Source organism: Macrotis lagotis, chromosome X (assembly GCF_037893015.1).
Source record: "Macrotis lagotis isolate mMagLag1 chromosome X, bilby.v1.9.chrom.fasta, whole genome shotgun sequence".
Classification (NCBI taxonomy): Eukaryota; Metazoa; Chordata; class Mammalia; order Peramelemorphia; family Peramelidae; genus Macrotis; species Macrotis lagotis.
In genome coordinates this window covers 186,804,411-186,823,448 of record NC_133666.1, presented here as the reverse complement: position 1 = coordinate 186,823,448, position 19,038 = coordinate 186,804,411, and the positions used below count along the sequence as shown (strand labels likewise).

Below are 19,038 nucleotides of genomic sequence, written 5' to 3'. Positions count from 1 at the left end.
TATCTTTTTGTCTCTATCATTGTGCAGTTGAATTTCACCCAATCTGTTGTTTTTCCCATTCTGAAGATTTCTTGGGAGAAAAACCAAGTCAACTCTTTTAGAAATGAATTTGTCTTCTATTAGAAGTAAAATTTGTCTAGCACTTTGTCTAATAACTTTAATCCAAGTTATTTCCCAAACTGTGAACAAACAATTTCATTTACATCAAATAGAACTCAGTCAAATGTCTCATTAACTTAAACAAGTTTAATTAGAATCTTGGTATGCTGTCATTCTTCTTAATAAGCTCTTGTGCTTACAAATTTATTCTCTTACTTGAAATATTTTTATTCTTCTTCTTCTATGAACTTTGTGGTTACCTTATTTGCAGAGTCTTCTAGTTTAACAGTCCTGGCTAACAGGCAGTCATTGTGTACCTTTCAGGAAAAATTGAAATTAAAAGAATTAAACTAGACAAAAATACCTTGAAGATCCCTAGAGTACTTCTCTGAGGCCCTACCAGGTGTTTTGGACATTTGAGTGAATCAGACTCCTCTGACCTGAATTTGGTTTCAGAAAAATTAAGCTGATGGTGAAGTAGATAATTGATAAAAGAGACTATTTAGAGTGTTAGACTGTGTGTCCCTGGGCAAGTCACTCAGGCTCAGATTCCTCATAGCCTTTAATTCACAGGGTTCCTATGATGATCAAAAGAGATAAAATACATAAATTGTATTGTAAACTTTAAAGAGCTATGTAAATGATAGCTTGGTAGATAATTAGCTAGCTGCTAGCAAACAAGTAGAAGTATGACCTGAAATATGCCACTTAGAAAAGAGAATTACTGACAGTAATAGCAGCCTTTCTTTTTCACGGGTTTGCTTCTTTGGTCAATGATGGATTCTTATGTTTACCCTGCTGTCATAATCTGAAATGTTTGGTTGTTTTTTTCCCTAAGATTAATATGATTTTACTTCTTTAAAGGAGCAACAAATAAAGACAAATTTTAAACTCTGAGAAGGTATAATAACATCTCTAGAAGAAATTATAACTCATCAGGAAATATTTTTATGTGTGATTTATGGGTTTAACATTTCATATTAAATAAATAGGACTAAGCACTAGCCCTGAGAGAACACTTTGCAAATTTCTTAATTTCTTTTCTAAGGGTATTATCTCTGCCAATGTTACTCCTCATGCTTAGTAGCCTAAGGACTAGGATGAGAACAATTATTATAATCAACTACCTCTTCAAGACCTGCTTCCAAGTCATTCCAAGTATCCCAGTGAAGAAAATCCACTTGACAGAGGTGGCATTTGAGTTAATGCCTGAAAAGAGTGAGGTGTTCCAAGAAATGAGAAGAGAAAGCATTCCAGACTTGGGGACAGCTTATACAGGAGAGATGGGGAATGGCGTTGCCATATACGATGGTTGGCAAGTTGATTATATTGCCTGGAACTTTGGGTGTGTGAGGTGAATGTAGGATCAACCTGGAAAGAAAGATGGGAGCCAGATTGTGAGGGCCTTGAAATTGCAAACAGAAGTTTGTCTTTTTCCCTAGAGGTGGTAGAGCTATTGGCTCCCATGTCATTCAAGCCTGTGAGTTGTCAGGCATCTTGTCAAAGGAGGGAGACAGAGGAGTGTATGTGTTCCTGGTGGTGACACATCTTCCCAATCCTGGGTTATCCCATGGGTTCTAAAATGGTTCGGAGTTGAGCAAGAAGTATAAAAGGGTGGGGTGGGAATACATAGTAGTAGAAGGGTAGATGGCAAGGTACCCAAAAGTGCTAGGGGTGGGGAGATGAAGCTCAATCTGGAGCTGTTAATCATAGGTTCAATTTGGGTTTTTTTTTATTTTGGCAGACCTGCCATAAAGAAATGCCATTAATCAAAAAGCAAATCACATACTAACCTTGTGACCCTGGGCAAGTCAATTAACCCTCTTTGCCTCAGTTTCCTCATCTGTAAAATGAGCTGGAGAACAAAATGGCAAATCACTCCAATTTCTTTGCCAAGAAAACCCCAATTTGGGTAATGAAGAGCTGGACACAACTGAACAATGACTAAGAATAACAAAAGTTATTAGGATAGAATTGAAATCACTTTCCATTTGTATTTAACCCACATTACAGTGCTGGTTTTTCAAAATGGTATAGTAATGACAAAGGGACTCAGAATACATTATTGCCTTCCTGAACATCTCCATATTGAATGTGTCAATAAATATTGCTGATGTTGATCACTATTTTGTGGGTGTGGCTTCCAATTTTCCACAGTGGACAGTGGACACTGTGTTTTATTTTGTTTTGTTTTGTTTTGAGGCTGCAGCCATTGTTTTTAAGAACCTTTTGCTTCTGGCTTCATGTCAATGCCTTTGCTCAGAAAAATCCTCCCTATTCCTTCCCCCTTTTCTTTCTAGCTATGTGATAGCTACTCTTTTCATCTCCATTGGGTCCCATCAGTTCACAGCTAGGCTGCATGATTTGAAGTCGTGGGGTTTTTTTTAAATGGTTGTTTGATTTTGTTTTAAAATAACATTTCCATGAGTCTATCTATAGATAAATGTAGAATAAATATTGAATTCTGATACAACTTTTTTTCAAGAAATTGACAAGAAGGTGATAAAGAAGCCATGGTTCTGAGTAGAAGTATAAGAATTGGGGTGGAGTGGGGATATAATCTTTTGTTTAGAAGCTAGGGCCAGTTTTTAAATAAATGAGCTTATATAAAAATATGTGAATATATACATATTTTATATATGCATATATGCACATACATGTATGTAAAACTACATACACACATATGTACACATATCACTTAAACTGAAGCATTAAAAGAAAAGAATTGAAAAGAATTCAGTTATAAGTCAACTGGTAAGGGAAAGACTAGACTTATCATTTAGTCATATATTTTAGAGCTTTATAACCAAACAGTTAAGAAAACTTTTTTCTTTTTGGTTTAGATCATCATGCTAAAGAATGACATTTATCATTGCAAAGCATCAGGAATATTTTTGCGCCTGGAAGCAGGAGGCTTGATTGCTGACAATAACATTTATTCCAACTCCGAGGCTGGTGTGGATATCCGAAAGGGAGCCAACCCATTCATACTGGTATCATTCCATTTACTCTTTTCTTTTTTTATTTTGTTAGAAATTTGACTATCAAACTTTTTTGGTTTCTGTTAACATTTTTAAATTCCATTCATAAATTTGTCAAGTCTTTCTGTTTCTTTGTTTTAGGACTTTCTCTCTCTCTCTCTCTCTCTCTCTCTCTCTCTCTCTCTCATACATATATACATACATACAGACAGACACAGAGTTTATCTAATCTTTCTGTTCTCTTGTGCTTTCCTATTTGGCTTCTTCCTACTATTTCTTATAGTTTTCTTCATTCCTTTTTTTAATCTTTATTTTAGTTGCAGAACATTTATTCATTCATTAAACATTTAAGTACCTACTGCATCAAAAAAAGTATTGGTAAAAGAAATGTTCCCTACCTGTAAGAACACTTAAGAATAAGAGAGACATCAGTAATTCAAGGAAAAAGTTAATTTAATGTTATAGAAAATTACATTTAGGATTTTAGTTCGGCCTTAGGATTATTTGTTTCAAAGGCATTGTGTGAATTTGAGTATATGAGTAATAGCTAGTCAATCAGCAGCATTTATGAAGTACCTGCTATGTGCCAAGGACTATGCTAAGGGCTGGGGATATAAAGAAAGGCAAAAATAGTAAAGCAAGGGAGAGAGCATGCAAACAACTAAGTACCAACAAGATAGAGATGTGATAAATTAGAATTACTCTTAGAGGAAAAGTTCTAATGTTCTAGCGAATCAGAAAAGACTTCTTGTACAAGATTGGATTTCATCTGGTACTTGGAGGTGAAGTTGAGGAGGTAAAACATTTCAAACATGAAGGACAGCCAACAAAAATACACTGAGTCAAACAGAGCTGGGGTGCCTTCTGTGAGGAACAGCAAAAGAGGCCAGTGTCACTGGATCAAATAGTTTATGGAAAGGAATCAAGTATAACAAGTGTAGGGGGAAAAGGAGCCAGGTTATGAGGGCTTAAATGTGTCAGCAGACACATTATTTATTTGAACTCCAAACTTTTTCCATCTTAGTTTAAAACTATTCTCCAAAATTCTCTAGAAGCAGCTGTCTTCTGAAACTGGGGGTGGGATTAAGCCTTTCCTGTTTCCTTTGAGGCACAAGTGAACATTTAAAAAAATCTGTATTTCTTTTGCCTTTAATTATGAAGCTGTTTATAGATAGAAATAAATGTCACTGTTTTCTATTTCAGGATCCAGAAAAGGACAATTAAAGGGTAAAATGATGGGTTAGATTCCTTTGACTTGTAGGAAAATACTCTTCTCTGACAGGGTAAACCAGGCCAATTGATTTTTATATCTGAGTAATCTTAAGAAGTTCTGGGAATCTGAGTAAGAACTAAAGCTATATTTCAAATGAGAAGGAAGGCTCTTGACTAGTAAGTCACATACTGGAAAGTATACTCATTCAGCCCTTTAGCTAGAGGATTAATTTCTGAAATAAGAACTTTTGCTTTTAAAGCTATTCTTTTTTTTTTAAGGTTTTTTGCAAGGCACTGGGGCTAAGTGGCTTGCCCAAGGTCACACAGCTAGGTAATTACTAAGTGTCTGAGGTCAGATTTGAACTCAGGTCCTCCTGACTCCAGAGCCAATGCTCTATTCACTGTACCACCTAGCTGTCCCAAAGCAGTTCTTTAAGAATTGTATGCCACATATGTCTTTTTTATAAGAAGAGAAGAATACTGCTAAGGTTAGCTTGTGGTGGCTACACTTCCTGTCTAGATTACTTACTGAAAGGTGTTGGGATTGGAAATGCCAGTAGTTGCAGTGATTAATATTAATTTTGTGCTACCCACATTAATAGAAAAAAATCCTGTGAAGAAATAATAGTTATCCTCAGATGTTGGACAAAGAAATTGATGCATTCAGAGATTAAAAGTTTGAGGATAGGGCGGCTATGTGGCACAGTGGATAAAGCACCGGCCCTGGAGTCAGGAGTACTTGGGTTCAAATCCGGTCTCAGACACTTAATAATTACCTAGCTGTGTGGTCTTGGGCAAGCCACTTAACCCTATTTGCCTTGCAAAAACCTAAAAAAATAAAGTTTGAGGACATACAGTGAAACAGAAGTCTTTCCCTCCATAGTTCCATATTATATTCTTTTGTTGGCAGACATTTTATTTGAACTTTTCTTTATCAGAATTGTGTGATATTATATCCACAACTAGGATTATTCAGGGAGCTTGGGGCAGCTTACTTTAGTTAGTATTTAAGTATTTGTTTCCAAGCATCTTATCTGAACTTTTCTCGCCTGATTCTTAGGTAGGAAGCTTGGAACAGAAGTCTATTTCAAGGATGGGACATAAGTTTGGTAGTATACCCTTTATTTTTCCAATCCAATGGAAAACAGACAGTTATTACTGATGAGGCAAAAGACATTCACTTCTTTGGAAGAAATTGCTTTGTGTGTGTAATATTGATACAGCTTTAAATCAGCCACCCTGCTATTGTTTATAGTTTAGGGTTCCCTTTAACCAGCCCATGATGCATCATCTTTTAAACAAGATCAATGTATTTCATCCTCTTTAGGTAGTATATTGGGATCCTGAAAGACCAACAGAAAACTTGTTAACATTGTCTTTTTTTTCTTTTAATATTTCTTTTTAACACTACAGAACATCTCAATTGAGACATAGTGGACAGAATAAACTTGGAATCTTCAGGACCTGAGTTCAGATTACCCTGGGCAAGCCCCTTAACCTTTCCCAGCCTCAGTTTCCTCATTTGTAAAAATAGGATAATGAAAATACCACATACAGTTCTTATAAGGAACAAAGAGATAACCTATGCTTTACACACTTTAGAGTGTCATGCAAATGCTGTTATTGTTTTTTTTAATTTTATTTATTTTAAGGCAATGGGGTTACCCAAGGTCACATAGCCAGATAATTGTTAAGTGTCTGAGGCCGGATTTGAACTCAGGTCCTCCTGACTCCAGGGCCAGTGCTCTATCCACCCATGCCACCTAGCTGCCCCAAATGCTGTTATTGTTAATGTTACTATTTGGCCCTTATAAATGACATCAGAGAGATATATCAGACACCCTTTTAGATTTGCATATTATGAAAGAATATGTCTTTATTAGATTATTCAATTTGACATTCCCTCCTTTTCTAATATGAAAATGGAAGGTGGAGAGTCTGTAATTAGACAAGCAATCTTCCATTTAGACAAGGATGACTAAATTATTTTCAATAGATGAGCCAAAGAAAGGAAAGTTTGTGGTCCATTGTAATGATTTTGTGTGTTTTAATTCCCAAGCAAAATGAAATTTTTTTCCTCCATGAAAAAACCAACTATTCTTTGTCTAGATTAACAGAAGCCTTTTGTCTGTCATCCGTCACTCACTGTCATGACTGATATTTTTTCTGTTTTGCTTTTTATTCTTTTTGTATGTGCATTAAAATCCTGCAGTGTAATAAGATACACAGTGGCCTTCGTTCAGGCATTGTCGTCCTTGGCAACGGAAGAGGCATCATCCGTAGCAATCAAATATATGGAAATAAAGAAGCTGGCATTTACATTTTGTATAATGGGAATCCTATTGTGAGGTATGTGTATTTAGACCTCCTCACTCCTCTTCTGCCTCTTGCCCCTGTTATATCTGCTTTTCTTGCGATGTTGTATTCCCCTTCCCCATGTACACACATGTACTTTTGAGTTGCCTGCTAAATATTTGCACAAATTAAATGTCTTCCACAATTGAAAAATAACCCAAATGACTACCATACACAAGCACAATAGATTCTCTTTTCTCCCTTAGTTCCAGTAAAATTGTCAAAAGATGATAAGAGGGAAATGGAATGATCAAAAGTTGTGTCTCTAACAAATTAAAGTACAGAATGTTTTGTTAAAACAAAACTAATTTCTAATACTATCTGTAAATGAAACCCTGATTATATACTTAAGAATTGTGATTCATGTTCATGCAGTTCTAACTGCAATGACAAAAATATAATGGCCTATAAAACACCCACATTAGCACATTATAATAAATTGTTACCAAGAACAGTTAACCTTTCATATGTGGGAGAGGAAGGTTCCAACAAAACATGGGCTGTGACAGTTTCATTTTGAAGTGAGAGGGAAGTTGGCTTTTTGTTTTTTATTTTTTTTAATTGTGCATAGTTTACATGTTATCCTATTAATTCCATAAATTTTGATTTAGCCTTTAGGAAATATGGAGAACTGAATTTCCAAACATTGTGTTGATTTAAACAGAAAAATGTTCTTTGAGCTTCTGAAAAATATGAAATTTACATTTAAAAATTATTTTACATTTATGTTATATTTGTGGACATGTAAAAAGCTTACCAGGAATAGACCTAAATATACTAAGTGCCTTTGATAAGATTGCTTCTCAGAGTTTCAGCCTGAGTAGGCAAGAAGAGGCAGTGACATTAGGGGAAGTGGAATTAGAGAATAGAAGGAACAAGTAGTATTGGAGATTTCTCTGCCCCTGAAACTCCTGACAGAATTCTGCAAACTTCATGGTGAGATTAGAACCAGAAATTCTATTTTTCCATTAAAGAAGGCTGAGTCTAGAGGTGTGGTCCAGCCATGTAGATAGATATTACCTAAAAGCACATAGATAGATGTTGTTCAACAACCCTCCTCTGCCAAATATATGTATGTGTGTGTGTATGTATATAAAACTTTTTGCAGCTTTGTAATTTAGGAATTGTGGGATGGTGAGCTGAGTTGGTTGGACTAAATGGCCAACAGTTGTCAGACTTTAGAATCTAGTTATCTAATTCAGGCTTCTATCTACAATTCTGTGATCTATGACAATGTTGTAGTTAATATGAGAGAAAACTATTGTCTTTTAGTGTGTATAGTATGGTAAAGCCTACTATTCATTCACAATTTCAAATGAAGACTGATACCATTTCATGAGTATCATTTTTTTCCCCACCAATTTTGGGAATTCTTTCTGCAGTAGCAGATCAAAGATAATAGAGTATATGACCCTTGGGAACTTTGACCCATTGTAATGGTCCACAGACTGAAAAACTTTGAGATTTACTTGGGTAGAATATTGTTGGATGGGAACAGAGTTGAAGGGTTGATCCTTGTATGACTCAGTCTTGCACAGAAATAGATGAGTCTCATAGTCACAGACCATGACTTATCTCATAATCATTTTACTTAAAAGATTTTGAGCCTATCAGAGGAAAAGAAAAATGTTATCGAATATGTTGCATGATTTGTAATGCTTAATTGACTTTCTGCTCCGAAATTACTGCAATTAGTCTATTTTCTTTTTTTAATAAGTTTTTATCAATATCTTCTAGGTTTTTATATATCATCATAGTTATCATTGCTATCCATCTTCTCCGCACTTTCCCCCCACCAGAAAATCATTTTATATAACAAATAGTATCTTTTAAAGAAGGGGGTAAGGTGGGGGGAGAGCACAATGTTGAAAAGATCCAAAAACCTATGCATGTGGAATACCTTCAGACCTATCTTCAAGAAGTAGATTATGTATGTCCCCTTATATTTTTTTCTTTAAGTAATACTTATTCTTTATAATTTTGTTATATTTATATATGATTATTCTTTCTGTTTATATTTTTGTAGTTACTGTATATATTGTTTTATTGGTTTTCCTTACTTCTCTCTGCATCAGTTCATGTAGATCTTTCCACACTTCACTTTCTTCATTATCAGTTAATCTGTTTCAAAAAATTTCCTATCAATTCATCAGGTCATATAATTCATATAAAATGTCAGTATTTCAATTAATCAGATATTATGATTGAATTTTTTAGGTAATTGTGGATGCATTTGTCATTAAATATAGGTAAAAATACCATAAACATTATTTTGAAAATAGATGTCAGAGCGCTAGGTGGCACAATGGATAGAGCACCGGCCCAGGAGTTAGTTCAAATCTGGCCTCAGATACTTAATAATTATCTAGCTGTGTGGCCTTGGGCAAGCCACTTAACCCCATTCATTGCCTTACAAAAAACCTAAAGAAAAAACCAAACAGAAAATAGATGTCAGTATCATTATACTATCCATTTTTCATTTGTTTTTGCAAGGCAGTGGGTTAAGTGAGTTGTCCAAGGTCACACAGCTAGGTAATTATTAAGTGTCTGAGGTCAAATTTGAACTCAGATCATCCTGACTCCAGCGTCAGTGCACTATTCACTGTGCTACCTAGCTGCCTCTGTCTTTATCATTATGGCTAAGACTTTGTTATATGGAGCATGTCCATGGCATTTCTATAACCCAGTCAATCCCTTTCCATTTCTTACCCATTGCTACTATAAATTTTCATAGTTACCACTGCCCTCTTCCCCCCCCTCCCACAACCTACCTCAAGAAACTATAGTGATTTTGCATTTTGGGGAATTGAATAGTTGCCCCTGCCCTGTTCTTAGTTAGACCATATCCCTTCTGTATCTTGTTTTCATTCATATTGGTCTTAATCACAAAAGGCTAAAACATTTTAAAAGGTACATTAGTCCTAGAATAAGGATGCAGCTATTTTGAAGGTTGTATGGTAGAAATTAATTACCCTATCCTACTCAAGGTCCTGCAAGTTGTGCATGTCTTTCCCTTTGTAGTTGTCTATAAAATAATTAGTGATGCATAGGCCATCCCTCATTGGCAGGTCTTTTGAACTCAAACAAATGGCATTTTTTGGTCTACACTGATATTTAAGACCTCCTTTTTCTTTTCTCCCCCCCCTCACTTAATAATATTTTGTTTTTTTCAATTACATGTAAAGATAGTTTTCAGCTTTCAATTTTGTGAGATTTTGAGTTCCAATTTTTTCTCCCCTTTCCTCCCACCTCCTCACAATTATATTAAACACATTTTCTCATTATTCATGTTGTAAAAGAAGAATGAGCACAAAAGGGGAAAACCATGAGAAAGAAAAAACCAATAAAAAAGTAAAAATAGCATGCTGCAGTCTTCATTCAGACACCATACATAGTTCTTTCACTAGTTGTACATAGTCTTTTGTATTAGTCTTTTGGAATTGATTTTAGATCATTGTATCATTGAGAAGAACAAAGTCTGTCATAGTTTATCATCACAGTGTTGCTTTTACTATTTATAATGTTCTCCTAGTTCCACTCTTAATGTCTTTCCAGATTTTTCTGAAATCTACCTGTTCATCATTTTTTTTAGAAAGATTCTATTTATTTTGAGTTTTACTATTTTCCCCCATCCTTGCTTCCCCCCATCCCCCACAGAAGGCAATCTATTAGTCTTTACATTGTTTCCATGGTATACATTGATCTCAGTTGAATGTGATGCTCATCATTTCTTTAGCCCAATAGTATTGTATTAATTTCATATACCACAGTTCGTTTTGCCATTCCCCAATTGTTGGGCATCCCCTCATTTTCTAGTTCTTTGCCACTACAAAAAGAGCTGCTATAAATATTTTTTGTACATATGGATCCTTTTTACTTTTAGATGACCTCTGGGATTCAGATCTCTTCCTTTGGGCTTGATTCCAAATTGCTCTCCAGAATGGTTGAATCAGTTCAACTCCACCAGCAGTACATGTCCCATTTTTCCACATTCCTATAATATTTATAATTTTCCTTTTCTGTAATATTAGTCTGTCTGATAGGTATGTGAGAATGTGCCTCAGAACAGTTTTAATTTTGATTTCTCCAATTAGTAGTGATTTAGAGAATTTTTTCATAACCGTAGATAGTTTTGATTTCCTTGTCTGAAAACCACCCGTTTCATATCCTTTGACCATTTGCCTATTGGGGAATGACTGATATTCTTATAAATTTGACCCAATTCTCTATATATTTGAGAAAAGTCCTTAATCAGAAACATTGTAGAAATTGTTTCCGATTTTCAGCTTTCCTTCTAGTCTTGGTTGTATTTTTTTTAATTTAATGTAATAAAAATTATCCATTTTTCATTTCATAATGTTTGGCCATAAATTCTTCTTCACAGGTCTGATATATAAACTATTCCTTGTTCTCCTAATTTGCTTATAGTATCACCTACCTTGTCTTGGTAAATAGTATGAGAAATTTGTCTGTGCCTAGTTTCTGCCATATTATTTTCCAATTTTCTCAGCAGTTTTTGTCAAATGGTGAGTTCTCTCCCAGAAGCTGAAGTCTTTAGGTTTATTTTCCTTTTCTTTAAAAATGGTTTATTTATTTAGTTTTGTTTTATTTTTCTCTATTTAATAGTGAGATCTGGTATTACTAGAACTTCCTTCACATTTTCCTCCATTATTTCCCTTGATATTGTTCCTCCAAATGAATTTTTGTTAATTTTTTCTAGGCCTATAAAAGAATTCTTTGGTAGTTTGATTGATATGGCATTTAATAAGTAAATTAATTTTGGTAGAATTATCATTTTATTGTATTGACTTGGCCTACCTATGACCAATTGTTTAGTTTTATCTTTATTAGTGTGAAAATGGTTTCATAATTGTGTTCAGATAGTTTCTGGGTTTGTCTTAGCAGGAAAACTCCAAGTATTTTATAGTGTCTGCAGTTATTTTAAATGGAATTTCTATTTCTATCTCTTGCTACTAGGCTTTGTAGATGATATATAGAAATGCTTGATGACTTTGTGGGTCTATTTTACATCCTGCCACTTTGCTAAAGTTGTTCCTTGTTTCAGGAATAGTTTTGTTTCTTCATTGCCTATTCTAATTCTTTTATTTTTCTTATCTTATTAGTGTTTCTAATATAATATTGAATAATAGTGGTGATAATGGACATCCTTGCTTCACTCTTAATTTTGCTGGAAAGCCTCTAGCTTATCCCTGTTACAGAATATTCATGCTCTTGGTTTTAGATAGATACTGCTGATCATTTTAAGAAAGATTCCACTTATTCCTTTCTTTTTTTTAAAGAAAGACTTTATTTATTTTGAGTTTTACAATTTTTCCCCTATTCTTGCTTCCTCCCCCCCCCCACAGAAAGGTAGTGTTTTAGTCTCTACATCGTTTCCATGGTATACATTGATCTAAGTTGAATGTGATGAAAGATAAATCATATTCTTAAGGAAGAAAAATAAAGTATAAGAGATAGCAAAATTACATAATAAGATAATGGTTTTTTTTTTCTAAATTGAAGGTAATACTATTCGGTCTTTGTTCAAACTCCACAATTCCTTCTCTGGATACAGATGATATTCTCCATCACAGATAGCCCAAAATTTCCTGATTGTTGCACTGATGGAATGAGCAAGTCCATCTTTCTGGGTTTTTTTTTAATGGAAATGGGTATTATAGTTTGTCAAAAGCTCTTTCTGTACCTATTGAGATGATCTTATCATTTTTGTTGTTTTTTATTATTGATGTGGTCATTTATGCTGACTGCTTTTCTAATATTGACCCAACCCAGCATTCCTATTATAAACCCCACCTAGATACAGTATTTGATTTTTGTGTTATATTATTCTGATATCCATATTAATATCTCGTTTAAAATTTTTGTTGCATTATTCATTAGGGAAATTGTTTTATAGTTTTATTTTTCTGTTTGCTCTCCCTTATTTTAGATATTAAAATCAATATATTTGTGTCACAAAAGGAATTTGGCAAAACTCCTACTCTGTTTTTTTCTAATAGTTTATACAGTTTGGGGATGAATTGTTATTTAAATGTTTGGTAGAATTCACTTGTAAATCCTTTGGATCCTGAGAATTTTTTTCTTAGCAAACTTACTTATGGCCTCTTCAATATATTTTTCTAAGATATGATTATTAAATATTCTGTTAACTTTTCTGTTAATCAGAAAAATTTATGTTTTTGTAGTCATCCATTTCATTTAGATTGTCTGTTTTTACTGAATTATAGTTGGTCAGGATAATACCTAATACTTGCTTTAATTTCCTTTTCATCCTTTTCATTTTAATATTGGTAATTTGGTTTTCTTTCTTATTAAATCAATTAATTTCTCTATTTTATTGTGGGTTTTTTTCCATAAAATCAGCTCCTAGATTTTTTTATCAGTTTTTTAACTTTCTATTATATTAATCTCACCCTTGATTTTCAGGATTTCCTTTTTGGTATTTAAGTGGGGATTTAAAATTTGTTCTTGTTTTAGTTAGTTTTGGTTTTATGCTCAATACATTGATCTGTTCTTGCTTTTATTGATATATACATTTAGAGATATAAAATTTTGACTGCACCCCAATAATTTTGGTACGCTGTCTCATTACTGTCATTCTCTTTAATGAAATTATTGTTTCTATGATTTGTTTTGATCCTAATTCTTTAGGATTGGATTATTTAGTTTCAAAAACATTTTTAATCTATTCTTCCACAAGCCTTTATTGGATGTAATTTTATTGCATTAGTTGCATTAAGAAAAGATGCATTTGACATTTCTGTTTTTTTGTATTTGTGAGGTTTTCATGCTTAACATATGATCACTTCTTTTGAAGATGCTAGGTAAACTGACAAAAAGGTATGCGCCTTTCTGTTCCCATTTATCTTTCTTCAGAGGTCTGTCATATCTAATATTTCTAAAATTGTATTCATTTTCTTAACTTCTCTTTTTATTTATGGATAGTTTTATCTAGCTATGAGTGGAGAAATTGAAGTCCCAAGCTAGTATAGTTTTACTGTCTAAGTCCTCCTATAACACATTTAACACTTCCTTTAAGAATATGGATGCTTGTGATATTACTCCACTGCTTATGGTATCTTTTAGCAAGTTTTACTGCTTATTTCTTTTAATTAGGTCTATTTTTTGTTTTTGCTTTGTCTGAAATCATGATTACTACCCCTGCCTTTTTTGTTTCAGGTGAAGCGTGATAGATTCTACTCTAGTCCCTTATTTTAACTTTGTGTGTATCTTTCGATTAGATTCTGGTTTCTTTTTTTTTTTTTTTTGGCAAGACAGTGGGGATAAATGACTTGCCCAAAGGTCACACAGCTAAGTATTAAGTGTCTGAGGCCATATTTGAACTCAGGTCCTCCTGACTCCAGAGTAGGTGCTCTGTCCTCTGCATGGATTCTGGTATCTGATATCTAATCCATTCTTTCATTTTATGGATGAATTCATCCCATTCACATTTATAGCTTTGATTTCTAACTTCTGTTTTTATCTTTCAATCTTTTCTAATGCACTGGAAATGCAAAGAAAGACAAAAGCAAAAACAATCTCTGTTTCCAAGAGGTTCAAATGGGGTTTGCTAAAATGAGAAAGATTATTTACAACTGTGAACAAATTATACATATACATATACATATATATACATATACATATATGGTACCCTAAATATATAATAGGGTAATTGAAGTTTATCTTAGAAGGAGGATGTTAGGAGTAACAGGGATTGAGAAAGTAAGATTTTTAGTTAAGACCAGAAGCAAACCAGGAGGTAGGGCTGAGGAGGGAGAGCATCTAAGGCATGGAAGATAGTGAAATTTTCTGCAGCAGAAAGATGGAGAGTCTTTTTTAGTAAAGGGACCAATGTCACTGGGTTATAGAGTACATGGAATGGAATAAAGTGTAAGAATCATAGAAAGGTAGGAATGGGTTAAGAATGCCAGTCCTTTTAACAGAAATAGGGAAGTTTGAAAGAAGTCTATGGTTAGAGGGAAAGATATTGAGTTCAGTGTTTCACCTGCTCAATTTTAAATGTCTTTGGGACATCCATTTTGGAAGCTCAGGAAAAAGATTAGGACTAAATAAATGGATTTGGAAGTCATCTCTTTAGGGATAAGTAAATTCCTGGAGGCTGATGAGATCAAGAGAAAAAGAATGCGGGGGGGGGCAGGATCGACTCTCAAGGATAACAAGCAGTTGGGGGAAGAGGGTATGTAGGGTCTTTAAAGGTCTTTGAAGAGTAGTCAGACAAATAGAAGGAGAATGACAGGGTTACAGAACTCAGGAGAGTATATTCAAGAGAAAAGGTTGATCATCAGTATCAGATGCTACAGATAACTTGATAAGGCTACAAATTGAGGAAAAGCATCAGATTGTCAGACAATCCCAACTGTCATATTTGACAATTAAGAGATCATGAGTAATGCTGGAAAGAGAAGTTTCAGAAGTCAGATTGCAAAGCTGAGTTGAAAAGTTAGGGGAGAGAAAATAGATAGTGAGTATAGATGACTTTTTTCCCTTGGAGTTTGACTGTGATACTTGCTTGTGATTATAGTTGGATCCTAGTGATGGTTTTTTAAAGTGGAGGAGATGGACGTAGGCAACAAGGAAGGAATCAGTAGATAGAGACTAAAAATGAGAGACAGTGGCAATCTGTTGGGGTAGGTGAGAAGGTACAGGGAGTGAGATTAGTTTTAAGCAAGAAAAGGACCACCTCTTCATCAGGGACAAGAGTAGATGAGTTAATAGGTGTAATGTCAAAGAGTTTTAAGACATAGACAAGGGGAAAAGAAGGATTCCTGGAAAAAGTCTATTTCTCAAAGTGTGAGTTTTCATCTGAAAGAAAAGAGGGGAAAGGATACTAAGACATATTTATAGAGAGAAGAGAAGGTGTGGAATAGCCACCCCTTATGGGGAGTGGCATAGAAAATCAGTTAGAGAAAATTGTTCTTGCTTTTAACTGTGCCTGATTGATGATATATAGTGATGTTTGCCTTCATGTGACACAATGATTTTCCATCTTCATTAAGCAGAGAAGGCAAATGGTGGAAGAAATCTAGGGTTGGGATTTGGCAAGTCATGAAAACTGACAGGACAGTGGGATGAGGTATTTGAGATCAGAGAAGGATATAGAATGAACTGGTTAGCTACAGCCAAGGGAGGAAGGTGAGATTAGAACAGTATTGCAGAATACTTAAGGGTAGAAGAAATAGAGGACCCAGTCGGGACAAAGAATAAGTTTAGCAGGGATAAGATATAGGGAGAGATGGAGTGATAGGTATTTAGAATTTTTGATTGGTGAAGTGTGACTTTTGTGGGTAAGGGTGATGGAGAAATAAAGAGTGTGTGACTAATGCTTTTTGGCTGAGGTAAAGAGGAGGAGTAGACCATGGGAGTTAAAAAGATTGAGAAGTTGGGAGGTGAGGGTGTCTGAAGTCCCCTAGGACAAGAGCTAATAATCAGGTGGAGAGGGCAATTGTAAGCTAGGTACAGATAACAGCTAGTAGGATCTGTCTTGGGGGATAACTTGGAATGAATTGAACCTCAATAGAGGAGAATTTGCCTAGTGATTTCAGGCAAAGGAAAAGTCAGGAAATGGCAGTGAAGGGGCCAAGTGGAATCTCACTTATCCTGCAAGACTCTTTTGTTGGGTGGGTATGAAAGAAAGTATTGCCAGTGCTGAGAAGGAAGCTAGAGTTGCAGTGTCATCTGAAAGGAGTCAGGTCTCTGACTAAGAGTTTACCTTATAATATACGGGTGTTTGTATCGTCAAAATTGTGGAATCCAATTTTTTTCTCTGCATTTATCTTACTGATTCATATGTGGAATTCCCTGAATGTCCTTTAATAAGTATAAAACCCTACATTTAACAGAGGAAAAGTAGTTTAGTCCAAAGCATGTGTGTCATAGGATAAGTCAGCATAGCATTAAGAAGGGATAATAGGAAAACACCTGACTTAGGTAATGTTTTCATTCCTGCTTTTCTACTTAATTTTTCTTTCTTAAGTGTAGTCAATCTTTTTTAATAGTCATTCAACGAATCTCCAAAGTGTGTATGACACAATATATAAACTAAATCAGATTAATTTAAATAATGAAACATGAAGGAATGAAAAAGTGATAAGTCATGTTTGGTAAATTCAGTACCTAATTTAAACATTTATAGTGTGAATTTTGATCACCCAAGACCAAATTGTTTACCATATTTCAATCATTTAATTTGCTATGTTTTGGTTTGTGTGAAACAAAGTTTTGTTTTCCAAACTATAACAAATTAATGTTGAGAGATGGAGCCTATTTATATGTATGTAAATTACTGAAATACTAGTGAGAGAGGAAAGTAGATTTTGTTCTTATAATAAAAATAAAATAATCAATTTTTTAAATGTATTCTTTGTGAAGAATGATCATGAAGAGATGTAGCAAGGACTGTCAGGTCATTATGATTGAGAAGACGTAATGTGAGGTAGTAAAAAGTACCAAAGCCACCCAAGTTATGTACTGACTTTGCCATCAGGCATTTGGGTAACTTTAGTCAAGTCCCTCACAGACCTTGTTTCCTAACTGTGAGAATGAAATATTTTATATGAAAGCATTGATAAGCATAAAATAGTATAAATTTAAACTACTCTTGTCATAATTCCTCTGCCATCACCCTACTTCTGTACCTTATCAAGACCCCAAGTTCTTTTGTTTTCATATTTTTTTCATTCTGAACTTAAAAACCAAATAAAATGGACATTTCCCTATATGCTGTGTAAACCAAAGGAAAGGATTTAACATGATACAAATCTCTGTTATATGGAGTTTGTCTATCTTTTTAAATATATAAAGCAACATAAACTTGTCCTACTTTTCTGATTCTAACTTCTCTTCTCTTCCCTTGTGTTTAGGGGAGGGGTGGTGATGGAAATCTTTTACCTAAATTTCTTCTCCTCATTTCTCCACCAATTGAAAGAAAAATTAAAAACAAAACTCATGTAACAAAATTACATGATCATAGAGTTCAAAATTTGTAAGGCTTACTTTGCATCTGATGTCCATCCACCAATATGGACCAAATTATTTGTTTGTAACTTACAGACTGAGAGTGTTGTCTGAGGCACTAAGAGGTCAGTGATTTGCCCATGCTCCCTACAACTATTATACCTTAGAGACAAGACTTGAACCCAGCTCTTGCTGAATTCGAAAGTTTCTTGACTCTGCCATGCCATGTGACCTATTATTAGGCAGCTGCTGCTGTTATCATTCTTAAGTTGATTTAACCCATGACTTTTGCAGTCCCCTTGGCAGCTTAGAAAAGGCTATATGCATGGGGCTGCATTTCATGAGTGATGAAAAGAAGCCATTGCTGTTTCCACATTTAGTTATTGCTCAAGAGTAACTTCTTTTTTTGAATTAACTGATCAGGCTAATCTTAGAGCCTTTCAGATCACACCACAGGAATCACTATCAACACATTCATTTCTGATACTTGTTATTTGGCTTTCTTCTTTTAAAAAAAAAGGTTAGTTAATGGTTTAATTTATTTTTAAGGGGTTTTTCCCCCTAGAACTCCTAGTTTTATTTATTATTTTGATGTTTTGGAAGTTTATTTTGGTTTTCAATTTTGTTAATCTTGTCTTTAATTTTCAAGGTTTCTATTTTATTGTTTAATTGGGGATTTTCAATTTGTTGGTTTTCTAGATCTTGTAAGTTACACACCCTACTCAATGATCTGTTTTCTTTCTTTTCATAGTTGATATATTACATTCATTGGTTTAATGTTTTAGGCTTCTCAGCCTACCTGGATGACTTCCCAGATTGACTAAGTCTACTATACATGGGTGTTTGAAGACAAAGAACTTTCAGCAGCAAAAAGAATGAAACTAAATGATGTGATGAAAAAAAAGCCCTGGATTTGGAGTAGGATCTAGGTTTGAATCCTTACTTTGTTACATGTGACCTTGGGCAAGACACTTACTTTGATCCTCAGATTCCCCATCTATAAAACAAGAAGGAACATTATCTCTCAGTTCTCTTCTAGTTTTAAATCACATGAAACCCCTCTCTTAATGCAGTAAATTCTTGCTGGTCATTTAAAAAAAATGTTTTCTATTTAATATTCTTTTCTGTTTTTTATATCATTGTCAATTCTCAATGACTTTCCTTCCCTGAGCCCCCCCAATTGAAACTTCCCTTGAGGCACATAAATACAGTTAAATACAGTCAAACAAATCAAATGTCATTTGTAATAATGTAGGCCTTCTTCTACCATCTTTCTGAGAAACGAGGCATAATTCCCTTGTCCCCTGTTTCTGGGATTGGAATTCTGAAGTTTGATGGTTGTCTTCTTTTACACTAATGTAGGTATCTTGAAAGTTGTTCTTCTGGTTTTGCCTCA

General features: G+C 34.4%; 1 protein-coding gene across 5 annotated transcripts in view; it reads left to right on the top strand.

The window, feature by feature from the left end:
• FBXO10 (F-box protein 10) overlaps positions 1-19,038 on the top strand; it is a 99,333-nt gene that overhangs the window by 46,559 nt on the left and 33,736 nt on the right. For all 5 annotated transcript variants that reach the window (XM_074207608.1, XM_074207607.1, XM_074207605.1 and 2 more), the window contains exons 4-5: positions 2,943-3,092; positions 6,505-6,641. In XM_074207608.1, coding sequence (XP_074063709.1) covers positions 2,943-3,092; positions 6,505-6,641 — 287 coding nt within the window. The remainder of the gene's footprint in view (positions 1-2,942; positions 3,093-6,504; positions 6,642-19,038) is intronic.